General features: G+C 53.2%; 1 protein-coding gene and 2 long non-coding RNA genes across 4 annotated transcripts; 1 reads left to right on the top strand and 2 right to left on the bottom strand.

Moving 5' to 3' along the window:
• Nucleotides 1–8,930: 8,930 nt before the first annotated feature.
• On the bottom strand, nt 8,931–9,692 carry LOC309362689. Its single transcript, XR_014165086.1, has 3 exons — nt 9,528–9,692; nt 9,376–9,497; nt 8,931–9,312 (listed from the first exon to the last, which is right to left on the bottom strand). It is a non-coding gene; the product is annotated as an uncharacterized lncRNA (long non-coding RNA).
• Nucleotides 9,693–11,836: 2,144 nt separating this feature from the next.
• Nucleotides 11,837–20,079, bottom strand: LOC309363673 (tapasin-like). Of its 2 annotated transcripts, none has more exons than XM_081900025.1 (8): nt 19,922–20,079; nt 19,098–19,310; nt 16,347–16,652; nt 15,141–15,473; nt 14,316–14,642; nt 13,860–13,949; nt 13,030–13,070; nt 11,837–12,700 (listed from the first exon to the last, which is right to left on the bottom strand). In XM_081900025.1, the coding sequence occupies exons 1-8, from the start codon at nt 19,980–19,982 to the stop codon at nt 12,698–12,700; spliced, it is 1,374 nt and encodes a 457-aa protein (XP_081756151.1). In that variant the 5' UTR covers nt 19,983–20,079; the 3' UTR covers nt 11,837–12,697. The 2 variants fall into 2 exon arrangements, with proteins under 2 accessions (XP_081756151.1, XP_081756150.1); XM_081900024.1 differs by lacking the exon at nt 19,922–20,079 and adding an exon at nt 19,495–19,626 and having other exon boundaries at nt 19,098–19,447.
• On the top strand, nt 16,665–19,082 carry LOC309363674. Its single transcript, XR_014165530.1, has 3 exons — nt 16,665–16,812; nt 16,970–17,749; nt 17,797–19,082. It is a non-coding gene; the product is annotated as an uncharacterized lncRNA (long non-coding RNA).
• Nucleotides 20,080–20,611: the final 532 nt, after the last annotated feature.

Raw genomic sequence — 20,611 nt, 5'->3', positions numbered from 1 at the left:
TCCTCCTTGGGGAAGGAGGGAGGAGTCTGGGGGGGGGTATCGCCAGAATCCCCCTTGAAATGGGGGAGCCCCTGCCGGATCGTCCTCCAGCCCAGAGCCCCAAGGGAAGCCTCTCTGGGCAGGGGCCACGCCTGGGGCTCCTCCTGGGCTGCTGCTCCCCGTGGAGAAGGTTTCAAAGGAACGGGGCTGCATTGCTTGACGGGAGAGGATGGAAAGGCGCTTTGAGGACTCCAGGGCCTTGTCCTTCAGGGGATGAGGCAACGCAGGGAGGGGAAGGAGGGGGCTCTAGGTGGCAGGTCTGCAAACTTTTCCCTCTCGGATCCCAGAGTGAGCTTCCAAGGTATTAGAAAACAATGGAGTTTGGATAGACTTTTCTGAAGAGAATTAAGACAATCTATACAGAACACATGACAAACATGATTGTGAATACTCTTTTTGAAAAATGTAAGAGGCCCCTGTGGAGCCTCTCCCCCCCCCCCCGTCTCCAATACTTCCCTGATGGTCCCCTCTGCGATTAGGGTTTCCCATAATACGTTTCCAGAAGCATCCTCAAGACATTATAGATCTGTCACCGAAAAGGTCTGGTCTCAGGTAGAGCCTGAACTCCAGGCATGGACCATGACATGACATGGATCACGTCAATCAAATATACTCCATCACATTGCAAAGGAAAGCATGGACAGTTCAAATACACCCCTTGGTCTTGTCTGGGCTTGGTCCCACTACAGAGTGGGTGGTCATTGTGATTTAGATTGTTATCTGTTTGCCACTCTTGGGGCAGGATCTCACCGGTCATGACTCCTTGGGAAGTCCCTGTACATCTCTGGATTATGGTGGGCTCACTCACCCCTCCCATAGCCGAATGCGTAGTCAGGAGCTCTTGTGGCAGTTAGCATGACTTATGCTAACATGGCAGTACATTTGCTGGGGGAGGGGTCAGGTGGTGGGTCTGATGATTCTGTGTCTGCGCCTCTGTCATAGTATGCTGGCAGTGGCACCCCACTGGTTTCAAGAGACTCAGGCGCCCCGCAGGCGTGCTCAAATGCTGGGGAGTTGAAGATGCCACACATCGACAATGACATTAAGTTAGACGTCAAGGATGTCCTCTTGAGGCTGAAACAGAGCACTCTCAAGTCTCACAGTGAGGTGAGGGGGTTTCAATAATCTGGAGCGCCATTTCTTTCTGAGGCTCTAATTAGCTTCTGTCTTCGTTGCAGATGGTGATGAATTGGAAGGGAAGAACAAGGGGGAACACAAGAGAATCCACATAGCGGAGAAGTCATATAAATATTCAGAGTGTGGAGAGAACATCCGTCAGAGCTCCCATTCCACCTCCCGTCAAAGAAAGAGCTTCGTTCAGAGGGATAGCCTCACTTCACACGTAAGAACACAGAGTAGGGAGAAATTGTATCAGTGCAGAGAATGTGGAAAGAGCTTCAAGCGGAAGTATAATTTCACTTTGCATCACAGAATTCATACAGGGGAGAAACCCTATCAGAGTTTTGAATGTGGAAAGCGTTTCCGTCAGAGTAACGATCCCAGAATCTCCCATTTCTTTGCTCTGATGGATCAGAATCCATCAAAGAATTCATACAGGGGAGAAACCCTATCAGTGCTTGGAATGTGGAAAGAGCTTCATTAACCGCCAGCATCTCACTTCCCATCAAAGAATTCATACAGAGGAGAAACTTTTTCAATGCCTTGAGTGTGGAAAGAGCTTTCATTACAGTACCAATCTCATGACCCACCAAAGAATTCATACAGGTCAGAAACCATATCAGTGCTTTGAATGTGGGAAGAAGTTCCGGGAGGGGCCCAAGCTCACTTCCCATCAAAGAATTCATACAGGGGAGAAACCATATCAGTGCTTGGAATGTGGAAAGAGCTTCAGTCATAGGCAGAGTCTAACTTCCCATCAAAGAATTCATACAGGGGAGAAACCCTATCAGTGCCAAGAATGTGGAAAGAGCTTCTGTCAAAGTGCCCATCTCACGAACCATAAAAGAATTCATGTAGGGCAGAAACCCTATCATTGTTTGGAATGTGGAAAGTGTTTCTGTCAGAATATCAATCTCAGAATCCATCAGAAAATTCATACTGGGGAGAAACCCTATCAGTGCTTGGAATGTGGAAAGAGCTTCTGTCAAAGTGCCCATCTCAAGAGGCATAAAAGAATTCATGTAAGGCAGAAACCTTATCAGTGCTTAGAGTGTGGAAAGAGGTTCAGTCGGAAGGACAGTCTCACTTCTCATCAAAGAATTCATACAGGGGAGAAAGTCTTAGTGTCTGGAATTTAGTCCACCAAATAATCCAACTTCTTCTTAAAAAACCCCACTGAAGGATATGCCACCTGTCAGAGCTGCCCAAGGTCCCAGCTCACGAAGGACCAACACCAGTTCGTTACTGTTTATAAACGTCTTTATTGAAGTTCAGTTTCGATTTCAAAGCCGCGGCGCGCAGCTCTACGTCTCAAACTCTAGACCGCTGAAGCTCCGTCTGAATCTCCTCCCCCCAGACACCAGTTTAAGACTCTAGCCTTGCTCCACCTCCTCCTTTGCTCTTTCCTCCTCTGGGTCCGCCTGTCCGCTGGGGTCTTGCCCTTTCTAGACTCTTCTGACGCTGAGTGCCCTGAGTCTTCCCCCTGCCTCCGGCGGGCTTTAGGACCTGGTTCCCAATCCGGGTTTCCTGCTGTCCCGCGTGCCTGTACATTTGAACTTGGCGCGCGCGCCCAGCCGGCAACCTTCCTCCTGACCGTTACACTGCTCCTGTCACTGCTTCCCCCTTCGGGGAGGCGAGCTGGACCTGACTTCCCCTCCGTCCCCTCACTCTCCGAATGTAGCGTGGTCAGCCCTGGCTCATCTTCTCTCCCTGCTGGAGGAGACACTGGCCCTGATACATGGGACTCTTCCCCCCCACTACGCTCTGGTGGGGAAGCTGGTCCTGATCTCCAGCTGCTGCTTTGGGAGTCCCCGCTGGCCCCTTGCTTCTGGTGCGTCCCCCCTGGGACCCCCCTTGCCCTGGCCATCGGCGCCCCCCTCTGGGAATCTTCTGATTCGCTGGAGAAGCTCATGGAATCTCTCGGGCCACTGTCATACTCCCCTACGCTGCCCTCAGATTCTTCCCCTTCCCTCTCCATTTCCTCTCTCCCCTGTGCCTCTGCTCCTGAGCCCCTGACATCCATCCCCCCCTCGAAGCCCCCCTTCCCCCCTCCCCCTCTTCGGGTGCGGGTTCCGGGTGCTCTAGTGCTGTGGGGGTGAATGCGGGATACAGTTCTTCCCCCCTGGTGTGCAGCCGGCCAGCTGGATCCGGCCAGTCCGTAATGGGCTCGTCGACGTCGATTTCCTCTGCTTCCATCTCTCTACAGCTGTGCTCGAACCCAGGATCCTCCCCCAACACGTCCATGTCCCTCTCTCCCCCTGTTGCCTCGGATGATGCTGCGTGTAAGGGCCCCCACAGCAGTTCCCTGCTCCACCCCACCTCCGGTTGATTGTCCCACCAATAAGAGCGGTCTGTGACAAACCCAGAGAGTGATCCCTCTGGGGAGCTTGTTTCTGGCGCCGTTTCCTCAGCTGATGAGAACCCCTGGAATGTGCTGGCTGAAAGTGTGGGTGTGAAAAGATAGTCGTCGAAAAAATCTGCCGGCATCGGTCTGTGTGGGAAGAGTGCATGGAACTCGTCTTTGAGGTAGTGCTCCTCCACGGCATAGTACGGTACCCACCTGTTGGCACTGGCCGGGGTACCTTCCCTGGCGAGGAGATATTCAACCCCCTCTTCCCCCCATCTCGAGTCTAAAATCTCCGTGACCTCGTTGAGTGGCGCCGCCCTCGGTGACCCCCCCTTGTTGGCAATTTACGGAGTGGGTCTGGTGCGTTCCCTGGGGCCTGAAACCTGTGGGGTTCCTTGTAGGGTGTGAGCACTGATCTATGAAAGACCGGGTGCATTCTGGAGTCCTCCGGGAGTGTCAACCGGAAGGCTACTGGATTGATTTGTGCCTCGACTTGGTAAGGCCCTAGCTGCTTGTGTCTGAGCTTCTTCTTAGCTAATGTTCTGGCCGGCACTGCCTGGGCTGCTAACCAGACCCAGTCCCCCACCTGGATGTCTTCCCCGACTCTCCTGTGCCTGTCTGCCTGCATTTTGTAGGCGTGTTTTGCTAGCTCCAAGTGCCTTCGGAAGTTGCTCGTGGACCTCCTGTAACTCCTCTGCCAAGGCCTCTGCTCCCCGTGGCTCCCCCTCCCCCTTCGTCTCTAACCCCGGGAAGATTCTGGGATGCCGCCCGTTGTTGGCGAAGAACGGTGTCATCCCCGTAGACACGTGCTTCGTGTTGTTGTAGGCAAACTTGGCCAGCGGTAGGTAGTCCACCCAGGTCGAGGGCTGTTGATTCGCGTAGCATCGCAGGTACTGCTGCATGATGGCGTTGAACCTCTCCGCTTATCCGTTGGTCTGCGGGTGTCGTGCCGACGCTAAGTTGATCTTGACGTTCAGGATGCCCAGCAGCTTCTGCCAGAAGCTCGAGATGAATTGGCGCCCCTGGTCGGACAGGATGGACCACGGTAAGCCGTGAACTTTGAACACATGGTCTATGAACAGCTTGGCGGTCTATTCCGCTGTGGCCACCTTCGCGCAAGGAATGAAGTGCGCCATCTTGGTGAACAGGTCTACGACCAAGAGTACTGCTGTCTTGCCTCGCGAGCTGGGCAGATCTGTGACAAAGTCCAGGGCCACTTTCTCCCACGGTTCGAGCGGCGTCTGTAGCGGTTCCAGCAGTCCAGCCGGCAGCCTGTGTACTGGTTTGGCCCTTTGGCATGTGTCACACCTAGTGACGTAATCCGCGACTTCTCCCCTCATCTTGGGCCACCAAAAGTCTCTGGCTACTAAGTCCGCCGTCTTGTCCTTGCCAAAGTGCCCGGCGCTGGGCGCGTCGTGTAACTGCTGCAGTACTTTTGCGCGGAGGTTGTCTCCTGGCACGTAGAGGGCCCCTTTGCGGATGAGCAGTCCGTCGCGTATCTGGAACTTGTCGTCCTTCGCTGTGCCTTTTCGCACCTCGTCCATCTTGGATTGTGCGAACAAATCCGTCTGCAGCACGCGACGTACCGCGTCCAGGTCCACGGTGGCTGAAGCGCACGCCCACGCCTTCGGTGCGAATATGTGTTTAGCCGCCACCTCAAGATACTGCGGCTTCCTGGACAGCGCATCCGCCATGACGTTGTTGTCTCCCGGGATGTATTCTATCCGGAAGTCGAAATCCGCAAAGAACTCCGCCCAGCGGATGTGTCTCTGGTTCAGGAACCACGCCGTGCGCCAGTACTCCAGGTTCTTATGGTCCGTGCGGACCTGCACTGTGTGTTTGGCTCCGATGAGGAAGTGCCGCCACGCCTTGAAGGCTGCATGAATGGCCAGCAACTCCCTGTCCCAGATGGTGTAGTTCTGTTCCGACTTGCTGAGTTTTCTGGAGTAGAATGCGCATGGCCTCCAGTCCCCTTGTGGATCTTGCTGCAACAGGACCGCCCCCACTGCTCTGTCCAAGGCGTCCGTTTCAACCCTCATTGGTTTGCTGGGGTTTACGTGTAGCAGCTGTTCTTCAGACGCGAAGAGACGCTTGAGTCTCTGAAAGGACTGCTCCGCCTGGTCCGTCCAGGTGAACTTCTTCTTCTTGGAGCTGAGGGTGTCCGTGATGGCCGCTGTCTCCATCGCGAACCCCTTGATGAACTTGCGATAAAAGCTCTTACTGTCAGGAAGTTCTTCCTAATGTTTAGGTGGAATCTTCTTTCTTGTAGTTTGGATCCATTGCTCTGTGTCCGCTTCTCTGGAGCAGCAGAAAACAACCTTTCTCCCTCCTCTATGTGGCATCCTTTGATATATTTGAACATGGCTATCATATCACCCCTTAACCTCCTCTTCTCCAGGCTAAACGTGCCCAGCTCCCTTAGCCGTTCCTCAAAAGGCATCGTTTCCAGGCCTTTGACCATTTTGGTTGCCCTCCTCTGGACACGTTCCAGTTTGTCAGTGTCCTTCTTGAACTGTGGTGCCCAGAACTGGACACAGTACTCCAGGTGAGGTCTGACCAGAGCAGAATACAGTGGCACTATTACTTCCCTAGTACCACTTGCTGGAGCAGCTTGGCTGGATAAAAATCCTAACGTACTCCCTCATTTTTAGTTAACCGTAGCTGCATAAGTTAGTGCAGCATTAAGTGACATTAAATGATACATTCTGCTGTTTATATACCATAAAATGTTGCCACGTTGTTATTCTCGTTAAAGGAAGCTGTAAATGTTTATTTAAATCCAGCCAATGTATCCATTTCTTTTTGTTATTTCTGCAAGGATATTGTAAAAGGTTCCCATTCTTTTAAAAAGTCACTATTGTCTTTTTCACACAATTTGTCTGTTAGCTTTGCTAGTTCTGCATAGTTCAGTTTTTCTTGCCGTTGTACTTTTGATGGTACTTCTCCAGTCTTCCAGCTTTGAGCTTTTAAAATTCTTGCCGCTGTTGTAGCATACATTTACCAAAGGTGTCATGGGCTTTGAGGACACTCAAACTCAGGATGCAAGGGAGAAATGTGCTAAGAGGAAGGCACATGTGGCAAATCCACACTGTGATCAACTCCCATCTGGAAACCAATGTCCCCACTGTGGAAGGACGTGCGGATTCAGAATTGGCCTCCACGTCACTTACGGACTCATTGTTAAAACTGTGTTTATGGAAGACAATCTTACTCGGCTATGAGTGATCGCCAAATAAGAGAAAAAATAATTTCCATTTTCATTTTGGCAATTCTTGACCTAAAATACCTAACAGGAAAGCTTCTGTTTTTTAAAAAACAAATGTTATTTTAAACATTTTAAAAAATTCATTATATATCATCTCCCAAAAGTTTTTGATAATTCTGCATTCCCACCACATAGGGTAAAATGTACCTTCCCATTTTTTACACCTCCAACACTTGTTGTCGGGGTTCAGGGAGAGAAGAGCAGATGAGGGAGGAGACAGAGAGCGAGGGGGAAGAATCCCAGAGCGACGAGGAAGAGGATGACAATGACCAAAGGTCGTCCATGAGTCTGTCCAGTGAGTCAGAGGATTCCCAAAAGGAAGCCCCCCTGGTCAGGCCAAGGGGAGCCAAAGGGGGAAGCAGTCAGGAGCAGGGGAGCGAAGGGAGAGCCCCCAGTGGGAGTTGGAGATCGGGGCCGGCTTCTCCGCCGGAACGGAGTGAAGGGGGTGGAGTTACCAGTGTGTCAGAGGGAGCAGAACAGGAAGCAGAGAGGGGAAGGAGATCGGGGCAAGACGTCCTGCCGGAAGGGGCGGAGAGTAGTACCGGGAGCAGTGTAGCGGTCGAGAGGAAGGTCAGAAGCAACGTACGCGCGCCAAGTTCAAATGTGGAGGCGCGCGGAAGTGAGGGAAGTCCTGGGGAGGAGCCTGGTCCCAAAGCGCGAAGGAGGGGGGAACAGGCGTCAGAGGATTCAGCCTCTGGGGAGTCCCGGCGGGAGGGAGCCCAGGGGGGCAGAAAGACCCTGCGGAAAAGGAAGGAGAGGAAGAGGTGGTCCAGCACAAGCCTCTTAAACTGGTGCAGGGGCGGTACTGATTCAGAGGGTACTTCAGCGGTCTAAGCGTAACAGACGTAGAGCCACGGAGCTCGGATGTAAAGCCAACAATGTTCTTCAATAAAGACTTTTGTATATAAACTGGATTGGACTTGGGTCTCTCGTGAGCTGGGACCTCGGGTGGCTCTGACACTTGTTTTGTTCTGTTCTATACATTTTGGCCAATTTTGTCAGTGTAATATAGCATCTGTAAATCATTTTCATATAATTTTCTTTCAACAGTATGCAATCTGTGAATTTCAAATTCACTTTCCACAATTTTTCCTAGTCTTTGAATTGTGTAGTGTGACCTAGATCTTGTGCCCACTTAATCATTACTGATTTAACTTCTTCACCCTTGGTTTCCCATTCCAATAATATATTATACGCCTTCTTTAGTAATTTTGAATTATTTTCTATAATATCTGTCAGAGCTGACAATATCTTTTTGGAATCTGGAGACTGTGTAGCTAAAACCTTTATTACTATCTGTCAGAGCCACCCGTTGGTCCCAGCTCACAAGAGACCTAAGTCCAAACCAGTTTATTTACAAAAGTCTTTATTGAAGAGCATTGCTGCTTTTACATTCCATCTCCGTGGCTCTACGTCTGTGACATCAGACCGCCGAAGTCCCCTCTGAATCCGTGCCGCCCCTGCACCAGTTTAAGAGGTTTGTGCTGGACCACCTCTTCCTCTCCTTCCTCTTCCACAGGGTCTTTCTGCCCCCCTGGGTTCCCTCCCGCCGGGACTCGCCCGAGGCTGAATCCTCTGACGCCTGTTCCCCCCTCCTTCGTGCTTTGGGGCCGGGCTCCTCCCCAGGGCTCTCCTCACTTCCGCGCGCCTCCACATTTGAACTTGGCGCGCGTACGTTGCTTCTGACCTTTCTCTCGACCGCTACACTGCTCCCGGTACTACTCTCCGCCCCTTCCGGCAGAACGTCCTGCTCCGATCTCCTTCCCCTGTCTCCTTCTTGCTCTGCTCCCTCTGACACACTGGTAACTCCACCCCCTTCACTCCGTTCCGGCGGAGAAACCGGCCCCGATCTCCAACTCCCACTGGGGGCTCTCCCTTCGCTCCCCTGCTCCTGATTGCTTCCCCCTTGGGCTCCCCTTGGTCTGACCAGGGGGGCTCCCTTTTGGGAGTCCTCTGACTCACTGGACAGACTCATGGACGACCTTTGGTCATTGTCATCCTCCTCCTCGTCTCTCTGGGATTCTTCCCCCTTGCTCTCTGTCTCCTCCCCCATCTGCCCTTCTCTCTCTGAAACCCTGACACTATCTTCCTTAAAGATTTCTGTCAGAGCTGCCCGAGGTCCCAGCTCACAAAGGTCCAACGCCAGTTCGTTGCTATTTACAAAGGTCTTTATTGAAGATCAGTTTCGATTTCAAAGCCGCGGCGCGCAGCCCTACGTCTCAAACTCTAGACCGCTGCAGCTCCGTCTGAATCTCCTCCCCCCAGACACCAGTTTAAGACTCTAGCCTTGCTCCACCTCTTCCTTTGCTCCTTCCTCCTCTGGGTCCGCCTGTCCGCTGGGGTTTTGCCCTTTCTGGACTCTTCTGACGCTGAGTCCCCTGAGTCTTCCCCCTGCCTCCGGCGGGCTTTAGGACCTGGTTCCCCATCCTGGTTTCCTGCTGTCCCGCGCGCCTGTACATTTGAACTTGGCGCGCGCGCCCAGCCGGCAACCTTCCTCCTGACCGTTACACTGCTCCTGTCACTGCTTCCCCCTTCGGGGAGGCTAGCTGAACCTGACTTCCCCTCCGTTCCCTCACTCTCCGAATGTAGCGTGGTCAGCCCTGACTCCTCTTCTCTCCCTGCTGGAGGAGACGCTGGCCCTGATGCATGGGACTCTTCCCCCCCACTACGCTCTGGTGGGGAAGCTGGTCCTGATCTCCAGCTGCTGCTTTGGGAGTCCCCGCTGGCCTCTTGTTTCTGGTGCGTCCCCCCTGGGACCCCTCTTGCCCTGGCCATAGGCGCCCCCCTCTGGGAATCTTCTGATTCGCTGGAGAAACTCATGGAATCCCTCGGTTCACTGTCATACTCCCCTACGCTTCCCTCAGATTCTTCCCCTTCGCTCTCCATTTCCTCTCTCCCCTGTGCCTCTGCTCCTGAGCCCCTGACAATTTCATTTAGTTGTCTTTGATGTAACCAACTCTGAAGGTGCTCCTTCAACTCATCGTAACTTCTTAATTTTAACTTTCCTTCTTGTTCTATTAATAGTTCTCAATGTTGGCCATATTTGTTTCTTAATTGTCAATTTAAGTGAAGATGCTTCAATAGGGGAAAGCCACCATAGAGTTTTTTGTTCTAATAAATCTTTATATTCCCCCCCATACTTTTATTAAATATTTTCTTATTATGTGGTTATGGAATCCTTTGTGCACTTTCTCTTTCCCATACCACAAGTATGTATGCCAGCCAAATCTGTTATCATGTCCTTCCAACTCTATTGCCTCCTCCTTTTCTAATTTAATCCAGTCTCAAATCTAAGTAAGACATGCTGCTTCATAATATAATCTAAGGTCTGGGAGGGAAAAGCCACCTCTTTCTTTTATGTCTGTAAGTATTTTATGTTTTATCCATGACCTTTTCCCACTTCAGATTAATTTTGCTTTATCTTTTTGCCATTTTTTGAAGCAGACATTGTTACTTATTATCGTATCCCTCCCCTCCCAGTAACAAAGGCCCTGCTAAGTAAATCAGTCACTGAGAGCCAAGATTTTGACCGGGAAAGGACTTTCGTCGTTCTGCTTTGGAATATGTGATGTGAGTGTCTGGTCTTTTTTTATACTTGCTGCTTCATGATTTGGCAAGCCTCAAGGAGAAAGAATCAATTAATTAAACAGAATGCAAGTGGAACTTTAGAAAAAAAACAACTTGAGAACTTGATGTTTAATGGCGTGGTCCTTTGTGGAGGGCTGTAATTAGAACGGGCAAGGTATCAACTTGTTTGAAGAGATGAAGGGACTTTGTTCAAAGACATGATTACAGTAAAAAAACAAAAAACCTCTCTCAAAGGGGGCTGAAGACAACCAACAGATTACAACTGGGGAATATTTCACACAGGAAACCACATCTGTTTGCATGGATTTTTGTCATATATGGATTTATAAAAGTGAAGGTGAATCTTTGATCTTTGTAAGCTTCCCTTAGGGCTCAGGGGGAGCAAGCTTGGATTGTAGAGGAACCAAACAAGTATTAACTGTGAAATCTATCGCACAGTGTGGTCTCTTACAGAAGATTATTTGGTTTGGGAAAATATCAGTTCATTGAAAGACATGAAAGACCACTGTGTCTTCATTTTAACTAAACAAAAGAAAGGTGGAAGACAGCCCAGAATCCTGGAAGAGAAGACGGTGGAATGAGAAGGGACTGCACCAAAATCAGTGGATGGACAACAACAGGAAGAACAAAATTTTCCTCTTGCATGTTAATTTACATATAGATCCATTAAATACTATGAAAGTCGCATACCAGTGGCTGTCAAGATAAGATAAAGGATTAAGATTGGTATGATATTGGGAATACATAAGAGAGAGAAAAGCAGAACAAGAAACAAAAAATTTCCCCTATTCCTGCAGGTCTCGGAGCCCTTCTCCTAGCACTGACTCTTGGGGTGACAAAAGTGTCTTTGGCTGGGGAGGATAAACTAAGCGTCCCAGAATCCTTTTCATGAGGCGGAGGAGAGGATAGGCTCCAAAAGGATGACTTCTTTGGGGGGGAGGGTTAGGCAGCCAAAATCAATAGATTGGGGGGGGGATTCAAAGAGGGCTTGGAGCCCCTCTCAACCTGGCAGAGAAAAAAACCAAGGAGCCCCCCTCCCCCCCGGCTGCTGCTCTCCTCTCTCTTCCCGGCTCAATCCACCCACTTCCGGATTCTCTCTTGCCCTCACCCAATCGCCATGCACAGAGCACCCTGCTCCCCTCCAATTGCTGACCGTTCTGGAAGTGAAGCTGCAGAGGAGGCCCAGGAGGCGGTCCAAGGAGCTCCCCCTTCCACAACAACCCTGCCAGGTTGGCCGCTTGCATGTCGCCCCCTTTCCAGCAGGCGAAGCTGCAGGGGCCACTCACTTCCTGGCTGTCCAAAAATGGAGGAGGCTTTTGACCCTTGATGAACTTGAGAGGAGCCTTGAGGGGGGCAGAGAGGGGCTCTTGCCCCTTCCCAGACTTTTCTTCCAACCATTTATTACTACTGTTTATCAAACCTGGCCACCCTCACCTCTCCTGCAGCCCTGGAAGGAAAAAAGAGACACACGGCATGCATTTCTTTTCGACACGGGTTTATTCTCTAGGTTGGCTCTGCCCCACGGGGCTTACAGTCTACAGCAGAATCTACACAGAATGGGGAGGGGGGCGAGTTTTGGGCTCTGGGGGGAGGGAAGGGGGGGCAGGTCCTAGTCCGTATCGAGAGAGAGGGCCGAGCTGCTCTGCCTGGCCATCTCTGCAGGGACGTTGCGGGGAAACGGGCTCCTTTTGCACCCAGGTCTCTAGAGGGGATAAATTTGGGTCTGGACTGTACCACTTCAGGTCTCCTGGAGGGGAAGGTAAAGGGAAACCTGATGACCCACATTCTGTAAGTGGAGGATCCCTGATTTATTTATTTGGGGGGGGGGTATGCCAATCTTGCTCAAGTCAGTCTCCCCTACTCCAAAAAGGTTCTCTCCCACAATCCCAAAGACAACACAGGCCCCCGTCAAGAGTCTCCCAGAGCATGTGCAGAGTCTGCGGCCCAGGACCTTAGGGGTGCTTTTGATGCAATTCCTGCCTTGCGGGGGATTGGACTAGATGATCCTCAGGGACCCCTCCCAATTCTACACTTCTATCATTTCACAGCACGGAAGTGAGGAGGGGCAGGGACTGCCAGAAAGGGGGGCTTTTGCTATGCACAGATCTGGCCCCCTCCTTAAAATCAGAGCTGTGAATCTGCAGGATGCGAAGCCAAGCAGACCCCTGACCCCAAAAAGGAAGGGGAAGGGGGCTTCCAACAAGGGACCGGAGGGGCAAGACTGGGCAGCGAAAGAGGGGGGACCCAGGAGTCCGGGGGCCTACGATCCACTTCACCCTTTCAACGGGATCTGGAGACAGGCAACAAACCAAGCCGGGAGCTGGGCTGCCCAAAGTCCGTTACTGCAGAAAGAAGAGAAATCTGTGAGATTCTGACCTGATTTGGAGAGGAAATGTTAGCTGGCTGGGGGTTGCAATTGCAGGAATAGCTCCACAAGAACCCTGCGAAGTAGGCAGACTGGATCCTGCCCCCCCGGCCCCCCCTGCGAGCTTCATCATGGCCAGGGACTGGGGATTCAAACCCACATCTCTCTGCCAGGGCCTAGTCTGGCCCTCTCACCACTGCACCGCACTGCCTCTCAGCGAGTGGCACAGAGATATATTTTTTTAAAGAATAGAAAAATGAGGAATCGAGAGAACTTGGCAGTCTTGGGAGCATCTTGGACACTGACCTCGGATTTGGGCTTCTCCGATTTGGGTTTTTCTTCAGAAGCTGAAAAGGAGGAAAATGAAGCAGGGAAAGGTGAATGACCAGAAAACCCAACGAAATGGACAGGAATACTTGAAAGCATGCAGAAAGCTAAAACGGAAATCAACATTTCTGAGCTGCTGGGCAGGGATGTTTTTAGCAGGCGACCAAAGAGAGTCTGGCCAAGGCGCCTGGTTGGTATCAAGAGGCAGGGAGTTCCAAAGAGCCTTGGAGCCGGGAGGGAGCCCCGAGGGTCATCTAGTCCAACCCCCCCGCAAAGCAGGAATCTTGAACCCACAACCCTGAAATCAAGAGAGGCTCTCCCAGCTGAGCTTCTTGTACTGGCAACTGTGGGAAAGGGGAGTCAATTGGCCAGTGCCAGTTCCGCCAGTCAAAGGGGTCAGGTGGTGTGGAGAGATTTCTTAACTGCTTTTACTGTCAATGTTTGCATGGTCTTAATAGATTCTGAATTGTCTCCCCCAGGAAAATATTTCTATTTTTCATTATAATAGTTAGACTTGAGGGAGGCTGGGTTATTTGTTTTGGTTCTCATTTTTATTATGTACGTTGTGTTTTCGTCGTGCATTTTTATGCCGCAAACTGCCCAGAGATCCAGAAAAGGAGGGTGCTGTGAACATTTATAGAATCCTAGAATTGCAGAATCCGAAGGGACCAGAGGGTCATCTAACGCAACGCCTGCAAGGCAGGAATCTCAACTAAAGTATCCCCCAGAAATATTGACCAAATGACAAAATAGGACCATATCGATAACAAAAATAAGAGTACAGAAGGGGTGGGTGGGAACAACCTTACCCCATCGGAAGAAGGACCGCAAGACCCCCAGGAGCACAATGGCGACCAGGAACAAGCCGATGGCGTCCTCCAGGGAGGGGCCCAGGGACCCTGGGTGGGGGGAGAAGGGGCAGAGGCAGAAGAGGGGCATCAGCGAGGGAGAAGGGGGGCAACGTCAGACCCCCACCCTGCCTTGGCCACCCATTGCAGGTCCCCAAGCTGCACCTTTGCCCCACCCCCATATCCTCCACCCCATGCCCAACTTGATCAGTGCCAATTCACAGAATCCTAGTTGGGAGGGCACCCCAGCGGTCATCTAGCCCAACCCCCTTCAAGGGAGGAATCCCAGCTAAATCACGCAGGACGGACGACCCCCCCCCAACCTCCGCCAGGAATCACACCCGCAGCCAGTCTTCTGGGCCTTGCTACCCAGCCCCCAGGGGACCCCGGCACAGACCCCCAAGTGCAGACCCCCACCTGCCACATGGAGCACAACCGCCTTCTTGACCCCCGCCTCGCCCAGCCCGGCGTGGCCCACGTGGCAGACGTAGGAGACCCCGTGGTCCTCGGTCGGGACGGGCAGCAGGCGGGCGAAGCTGGTGAAGCTGAAGGTGCCGTTGGGAGCCTGGCGGTGCCCCGAGTCCCCGATGTCCAGGAAGGGGTCCTGGGGGGCACCGGACCCCCTCCGCTTCCAGCTGACCGAGGCACCCAGAGGGAAGAAGCCAGAGACCTCGCAGGCCAGCTGGGGCCGGGCGCCGGGCGGCACTGAGAGCGTCGTGGGGAGCAGCGTCACCTGGGGGGGCTCTGCAGGGCGAGAGGGGGAGAGGGAGTGAGCAGAGCGCCCCCTGCTGACAACCAGGAGTGCTGCAGGCTCCCAGCTGCTGGGAGGGGAGAGGGGGGCTCTTGGATTCGAATCCTGAGGAAGACAGGGTCCCTGTTGGCTTGATCAAGTGGCCAGGCGCTTCTTAAGGAGCCTCCCAGTCCAGGGGTAGTCTCTCTGGATCGCTTGGTTCTTAGAAGCCTAGAATTGCAGAAGTGAAAGGGACCCGCAAGGGTCATCTAGACCAACCCCTGCCAGGCAGGGATCTCAGGGCAATTTGGCCACTGTGAGGTTTAAGCACTCCCCTATGTTCTTTTGGAGCCTCCAGGCCCAGGAGCAGTCTATCTGGATCCCTAGGTCCTGGCCGGCATTTGGAGAATACAAGATGCTGGCTCCATGGGGGTCCCTTTGGGCAGTGGACACCCTTTCCCCTTCCCTCCGCCCTCCCTGCGAGGGAGACCCCCCACTGGTCGCTCACTCACCCACCACCTTGAACTCGAGCGCCTGCTGGGCGTGCAGGTGGGGCAGGTAGACGGTGCAGATGTAGGTGCCCTCGTGGCGGACGGCCACGCTCCGCAGGCGCAGGGAGGCACCACCGCCCTCGGCATCCAGCAGCAGCTCGGCCCCCTCCTCGGCCACCGACACCCCCCGCGAGGCTCCGTCGAAGGCCAGCACCACCTTCCCGGCCCCCCGGAACTGATGGCGCCACTCCACCGAGAAGGCCGAGGCCGGCGCCGAGAAGCCGCAGTGCAGGACCGCCGGGCGCCCGAGGCGGGACTCCAGGCGTGGCGTCCGCGTGAAGACTGACAGCACCGCTGCGCAAGGAGGGAGGAGGGCGAGGTGAGCGGGAGAGATCCCAAGCGGTCATCTAGACCAACCCCCGGTGCAAGGGAGGAATCCCAGAAGGGAACAACCCAAACCCAGCCTGCAAAAACAACAAACCCAGGGCCGTGTTTAGCAGATGCAGCGCCAGGCTGCAAATGTCCGCACAGGACCCCCAAATTACCACTGATAATGTTGGGGTGGCTGTAGCTGCGCACTGCCAGCCATTGTGGGGGGGCGCAACTCTCCCCCATGCCAGTGCAGGAGAGCGATCCCCCGAGAGGCCAGCGCCCTGGCGCGATGCATCACTAAGCCCTATGGGAAAGACGGCTCCGAACAAACCCACAATCTATTGGATTTATTCATTTAATTTCGTGGTTCTCAAATTTGGGGGGGACCCCCATAAACTCTCTCCCCTCCAGCCAATGCCCTAAAAAAGGAATGGTTTGGAACAACTGTTTGCACGACCCAGTAAGATGAAAGCAAGATTTGAAAGAGCAACAATTAGTTGCCAAATGACTCAAAATCCACTTCAAACTACTCCAAGTAGTTCAACCCAGCAGATGCATTTGATCCAGGGATTTCCGCTTTCCAACTGGCCCACGGTGCCCCCCCACCCCCCATGAGGGTGTAACCAATGACTTTGGGCACTCCTAATTTAAATAACTGCATCTCTGCCCCACCTTCTCCTCCCAGGGGCTCAAGGCGGGCTCCCTCCCCTTCCTCTGCCATTCCTCCACGCTGACCCTGCCAGGTAGGCCTGCCTGAGAAGCACCGACTGGCCCTCGGTCCCTCTCTCCCAGGCTGCTGGCGCAGGGCTCTAACCGCTAGGCCGCGCTGCTCCCCTTCTGCTCACCAGGTGGTACCTGCGGTGGTGGTGACGCTGCTGACGCCATCCTGCTGCTTCCAAGGCAGGGCCTCCTCGGTGTGCAGGACGCTGCTGACCCCGAACCCGGCGTCGGGGGCCTGGATGCTGGCGATGAGCCACTTGCCCCTCTCCAGGGCGCGGGGGCAGCCCCCTCCGCCCGCCAGCCCCTCCGCCCAGGCGACGTGGGACTCTTGCGGCGCGTAAGCGTTGATCTCGCAGGAGGATTCAGCCTCGCTGGCATCCGGACTCAGCCAGGGCGGGGGGGTGGCCGAGGCCTGACCGCCCCACAGGGCCCCAGAGGGGTCTGCCAGGGGAACAAAGCAGGGGGAGGTGAACCAGTGTCGGGGGGGGGGGAGTGACAAGCCTTTTCTCTCCATTGCTGGACCCCCCAACCTACATCGCAGGGGGTTGGAGTGGATGACCTTTGGGGTTCCCAACTCCACCGTTCTGCGTCAGCCAGTTCAGTTCAACTCGCAGAATCACAGAATTGGAAGGGACCCCCGAGGGTCATCTAGTCCAACCCCCTGCGATGCAGGAATCTCAGCGAGAAGAAGATGCCCTCTAAGGAGGATCTGTTTTGTCTATTTAATGGGATTTAAATGCCAGTTAATAAACTAAAAGAATCAAGCAGTTTTGTACCCCTGAAAAGTGGAAATGTTGAGGTTGGAAAACAATATATCCATAATTAGCATAAGTAGATTAAATTAATCCACAACAATAGGACTCCTGAGTTCTTGAGATGATTTCTTTTGTCCATTTACTGTATTTATTTTTCCCAATTGGAACTATAAAATGGTGATTTTCTTGAGTCAAAATGAGAGTAACCCTGAACCATTTTTTAGAAAAAAAGCACTGTACCTATATACCAGAGAAGCATGTATGGAACTGTAGTTGTTTGCACATATAGTGATATATTGTAATATACCTTCCCCCCTTTTTATTTCTTTGTTCTCTATTTTATTTCCCTTTTTATTATTCAAGTATTCTCAGTTTAAATTGTGTGGCTGAACCCGGAGCCAGGCCTCTTGGCCCTCATCAGAACTTCGCTTTATTCCTCTCCCTGGGTCTCTCCTCCGAGTCCAAGTCCGCTGGGGGCTCCCCTGGGCCTCGTGGGGCTCTGGCACCCGGCACAGGTATTGCAAATCATCTCAAACCCTAAGAGTTTAAAATGGATAACATGGTTAATAGATATAGAAATAAGGAAGCTGCCAAAGGCCAACCATGTTTGGGCCAGTGATGGACAGCAGAGCCAGGCCAGTCAGCGGACTTAGTCCCTCAGAAATTTCGGGGGGGGGGCTGGAGCCTTGCTCTGATTGGCTCCTAAGACAGTGGTGGCGGAGCCAGCCCTTTTGGCGGGAAAATGCAAGGCGGCTTTTCTGAGGGGGGAGCTTGGAGGGGAAGGTGGGGAGGAGAGGAAGAGGAGTCAGGCGGGAGTTCAAGGGGAGAAGCTGGGGGGAGGGAAGGGAGACCCCCAAGAAGGAGGGCTGAGGGGACCCCCTGGGTGAGGGGGGCGGGCTGAGAGAGGGGGGAGCGGAGGGAAAGGGCCCCTCGCTCAGGAACCCCCCAAGTCCAGCATCTGACCACCATGTCTAGAAAGCGGAACATCGGCCTGAGAAGAGAAGCTGCGCCTGGACTTCTGCGTTTCATGCCCTGACAGCCTCCAAGTTGAGGCAAGAAGTTGACTTCTGCCTGGAAGAACCCGTCTCCGGACCCCACCTTTTTCTCGGTAAATAGAACTTTTCTTCTTTGTTCCGCTTCTGCCCTGGACTCTAAATCCCCAAGTTTCCCCTCACACAAGAGAGGCTGTGGTCCATGGCAGAAATTCACTGAATTGGCGTAATGTGAGGCGGATCCGCCATATTTAATTGGGGGCCGTTAGCAGGGACATAATGCGTCTTTATGAATTGGAGGCTTGAGGGGGGAATCCGCTACAGGGCCGTTATAAAATGATCATAAAGAGTTGTAGAGTTGGAATGCATTTATACCAAATATAGTGGCTTAAGAATCAACATCTATGTTTTGGGATAATAATATCACCTAGACATTAGATAAGTATATATGGAATTGGAATTCTTAACTCTTTTAATGGTATAGTGTATTATTATAATTATTATTACACTGGTACCTCGGGTTACATACGCTTCAGGTTACAGACTCTGCTAACCCAGAAATAGTGTTTCAGGTTAAGAACTTTGCTTCAGGATGAGAACAGAAATCGTGCTCTGGTGGCGCAGCAACAGCAGGAGGCCCCATTAGATAAAGTGGTGCTTCAGGTTAAGAACAGTTTCAGGTTAAGAACGGACCTCCGGAACGAATTAAGTACTTAACCCGAGGTATCACTGTATTATTATTTAGTCACACTGATGTTTTAAAAAGAAAAAAAATGTTTAAAAAGAAAAAAGTAAACAACTGTAGGTTGGACCCCGAGGGACATCTAGTCTCACCCCCTGCAATGCAAAAATCTTAGCTCAAGAATCCCTGACATTTGGCCTTCCAGCCTCTGTTTGGAAAACCTCCAAGGAAAGCAACTCTGTCCCTGGAGGTTAAAGACGGAGATTGGGGAAGGAGTGTTTGCCGGCACTGAAGATCCAGAGAATCATGTAAGTTTCCCAGCCTCAGTTGTGGCGCCTGTGAAATGGGTCTCCCAGTGAGGCTGAATTCAGAGGTGCTTCAAGTCCACCCAGGTGAATGAGAAGCAGGGATGGGACCCAGGGGACAGGTGGGGGTGTCCTATAGGGGGTCTCCATACCCAGGACCTGGAAGGCCAGGCCGGCCTCCACCTCCGGGGGCAACTCGGACTCCAGGGCAGCTTCTTCCAGGCGTCTCCCGGGCGGGGGCAGGAACAAGATGGCGGGGCGCGGCTTGGGGGCGCTGGACATGCCTGAGCCTCCGCCCCCAGCCTCCTCCAGGAACCAGCAGCCCCGCTTGGCCAGCGGAGGCGAGGATCTGCCGAAGGACGCTCCTGCGAGGAGAGGAAGAAGAAGAAGAAGAGGAGGAGGAAGAAGAAGGGGGTGGACCAGATGCCCCTGGGGGCCCCCAAGCAGCCGCAGCAGCAGCATCTGGGTCCGGAGCAAGGGGACCCCTCCCCCCCAGCCCAGCCTCCAAGCCCAGTCTGGGTAGACTGCCTCTGGGCCTGGAGGCGCCACCGGGAGAGCCCTGCTGGATCCGGAGCAGGGCAAGGGAGACTGGCTCTGTCCAGGGAGGCTCCATTGGGACGTGGCGGGGAAGAAAGCAGAGCCCAAGGGGGGCCGGAGGGCAGAAGCAGCGGGGCCGGATTCGGGACTCGGCCAGGAAACCGAAAGCGAAAGCGGAGGGACTATCCCGGGCCAAACCCTCCCCCCCCCGCCCCGCTTTGCAACAGGCAGAAATCCCACCGGAGAATTTTCCCCCGCCAGCCCCTTCCTGCACCCGCTGAGTTTCTGCCTTGCAGGGGGAGGAAATCCGACCACGGGGGCGAGGGACGCCTCCTCCTCCGCCCCCCCCCTCGGAGGGAACCCAGGCGTCCGGCCCCGAGCTCTCCTCCTCCCGCGCCCTGCGAGGGGGGGGGGACCCAGGCGTCCGGCCTCGACCTACCCAGCAGCAGCAGCAGCAGCGGGAGCCCCTTTGCGCGGAGCGGAGCGGGTTGGGCAGCCATGAGGCTCCGCAGGGAGAGAGCAAGGAGAGGCGGCGATGGCGGAGACTCTGTCCGCGCTTCCCCTTTCGATTTCGGAGCCCCGGAAGGAGGGCGGGGCAGGAGGGAGGGGGAAGCTCAACATCAAAAAAAGGAAGATCATGGCCACTGGTTCCATCACCTCCTGGTAAATAGAAGGGGAAGAAATGGAAGCAGTGAGAGATTTTCCTTTCTTGGGCTCCATGATCACTGCAGATGGTGACAGCAGTCACGAAATTAAAAGAAGCCTGCTCCTTGGGGAAAAGGCGATGGCAAACCTAGACAGCATCTTAAAAAGCAGAGACATCTCCTTGCCAACAAAGGTCCGTATAGTTAAAGCTCTGGTTTTCCCAGTAGTGATGTATGGAAGTGAGAGCTGGACCATAAAGAAGGCTGATCACCAAAGAATGGATGCTTTTGAATTCTGGTGCTGGAGGAGACTCTTGAGAGTCCCATGGACTGCAAGAAGATCAAACGTATCCATTCTTAAGGAAATCAGCCCTGAGTGCTTACTCGAAGGACAGATCGTGAAGCTGAGGCTCCAAGACTTTGGCCACCTCATGAGAAGAGAAGACTCCCTGGAAAAGACCCTGATATTGGGAAAGATGGAGGGC

Source organism: Podarcis melisellensis (assembly GCF_964234715.1).
Source record: "Podarcis melisellensis genome assembly, chromosome: 2".
NCBI classification, from domain to species: domain Eukaryota; kingdom Metazoa; phylum Chordata; class Lepidosauria; order Squamata; family Lacertidae; genus Podarcis; species Podarcis melisellensis.
This window is presented reverse-complemented; position numbering and strand designations above follow the sequence as displayed.

Coding starts and splice junctions, on each gene's coding strand:
- LOC309363673 (XM_081900024.1), bottom strand. CDS start 19,407: ATGCTGCTGCTGCGGCTGCTTGGGGGCCCCCAGGGGCATCTGGTCCAC. Junction 14,643..15,140: donor GCTCGAGTTCAAGGTGGTGG/GTGAGTGAGCGA, acceptor CTCGCCCTGCAG/AGCCCCCCCAGGTGACGCTG. Junction 13,071..13,859: donor GCGGTCCTTCTTCCGATGGG/GTAAGGTTGTTC, acceptor CCTCCTTTTCAG/CTTCTGAAGAAAAACCCAAA.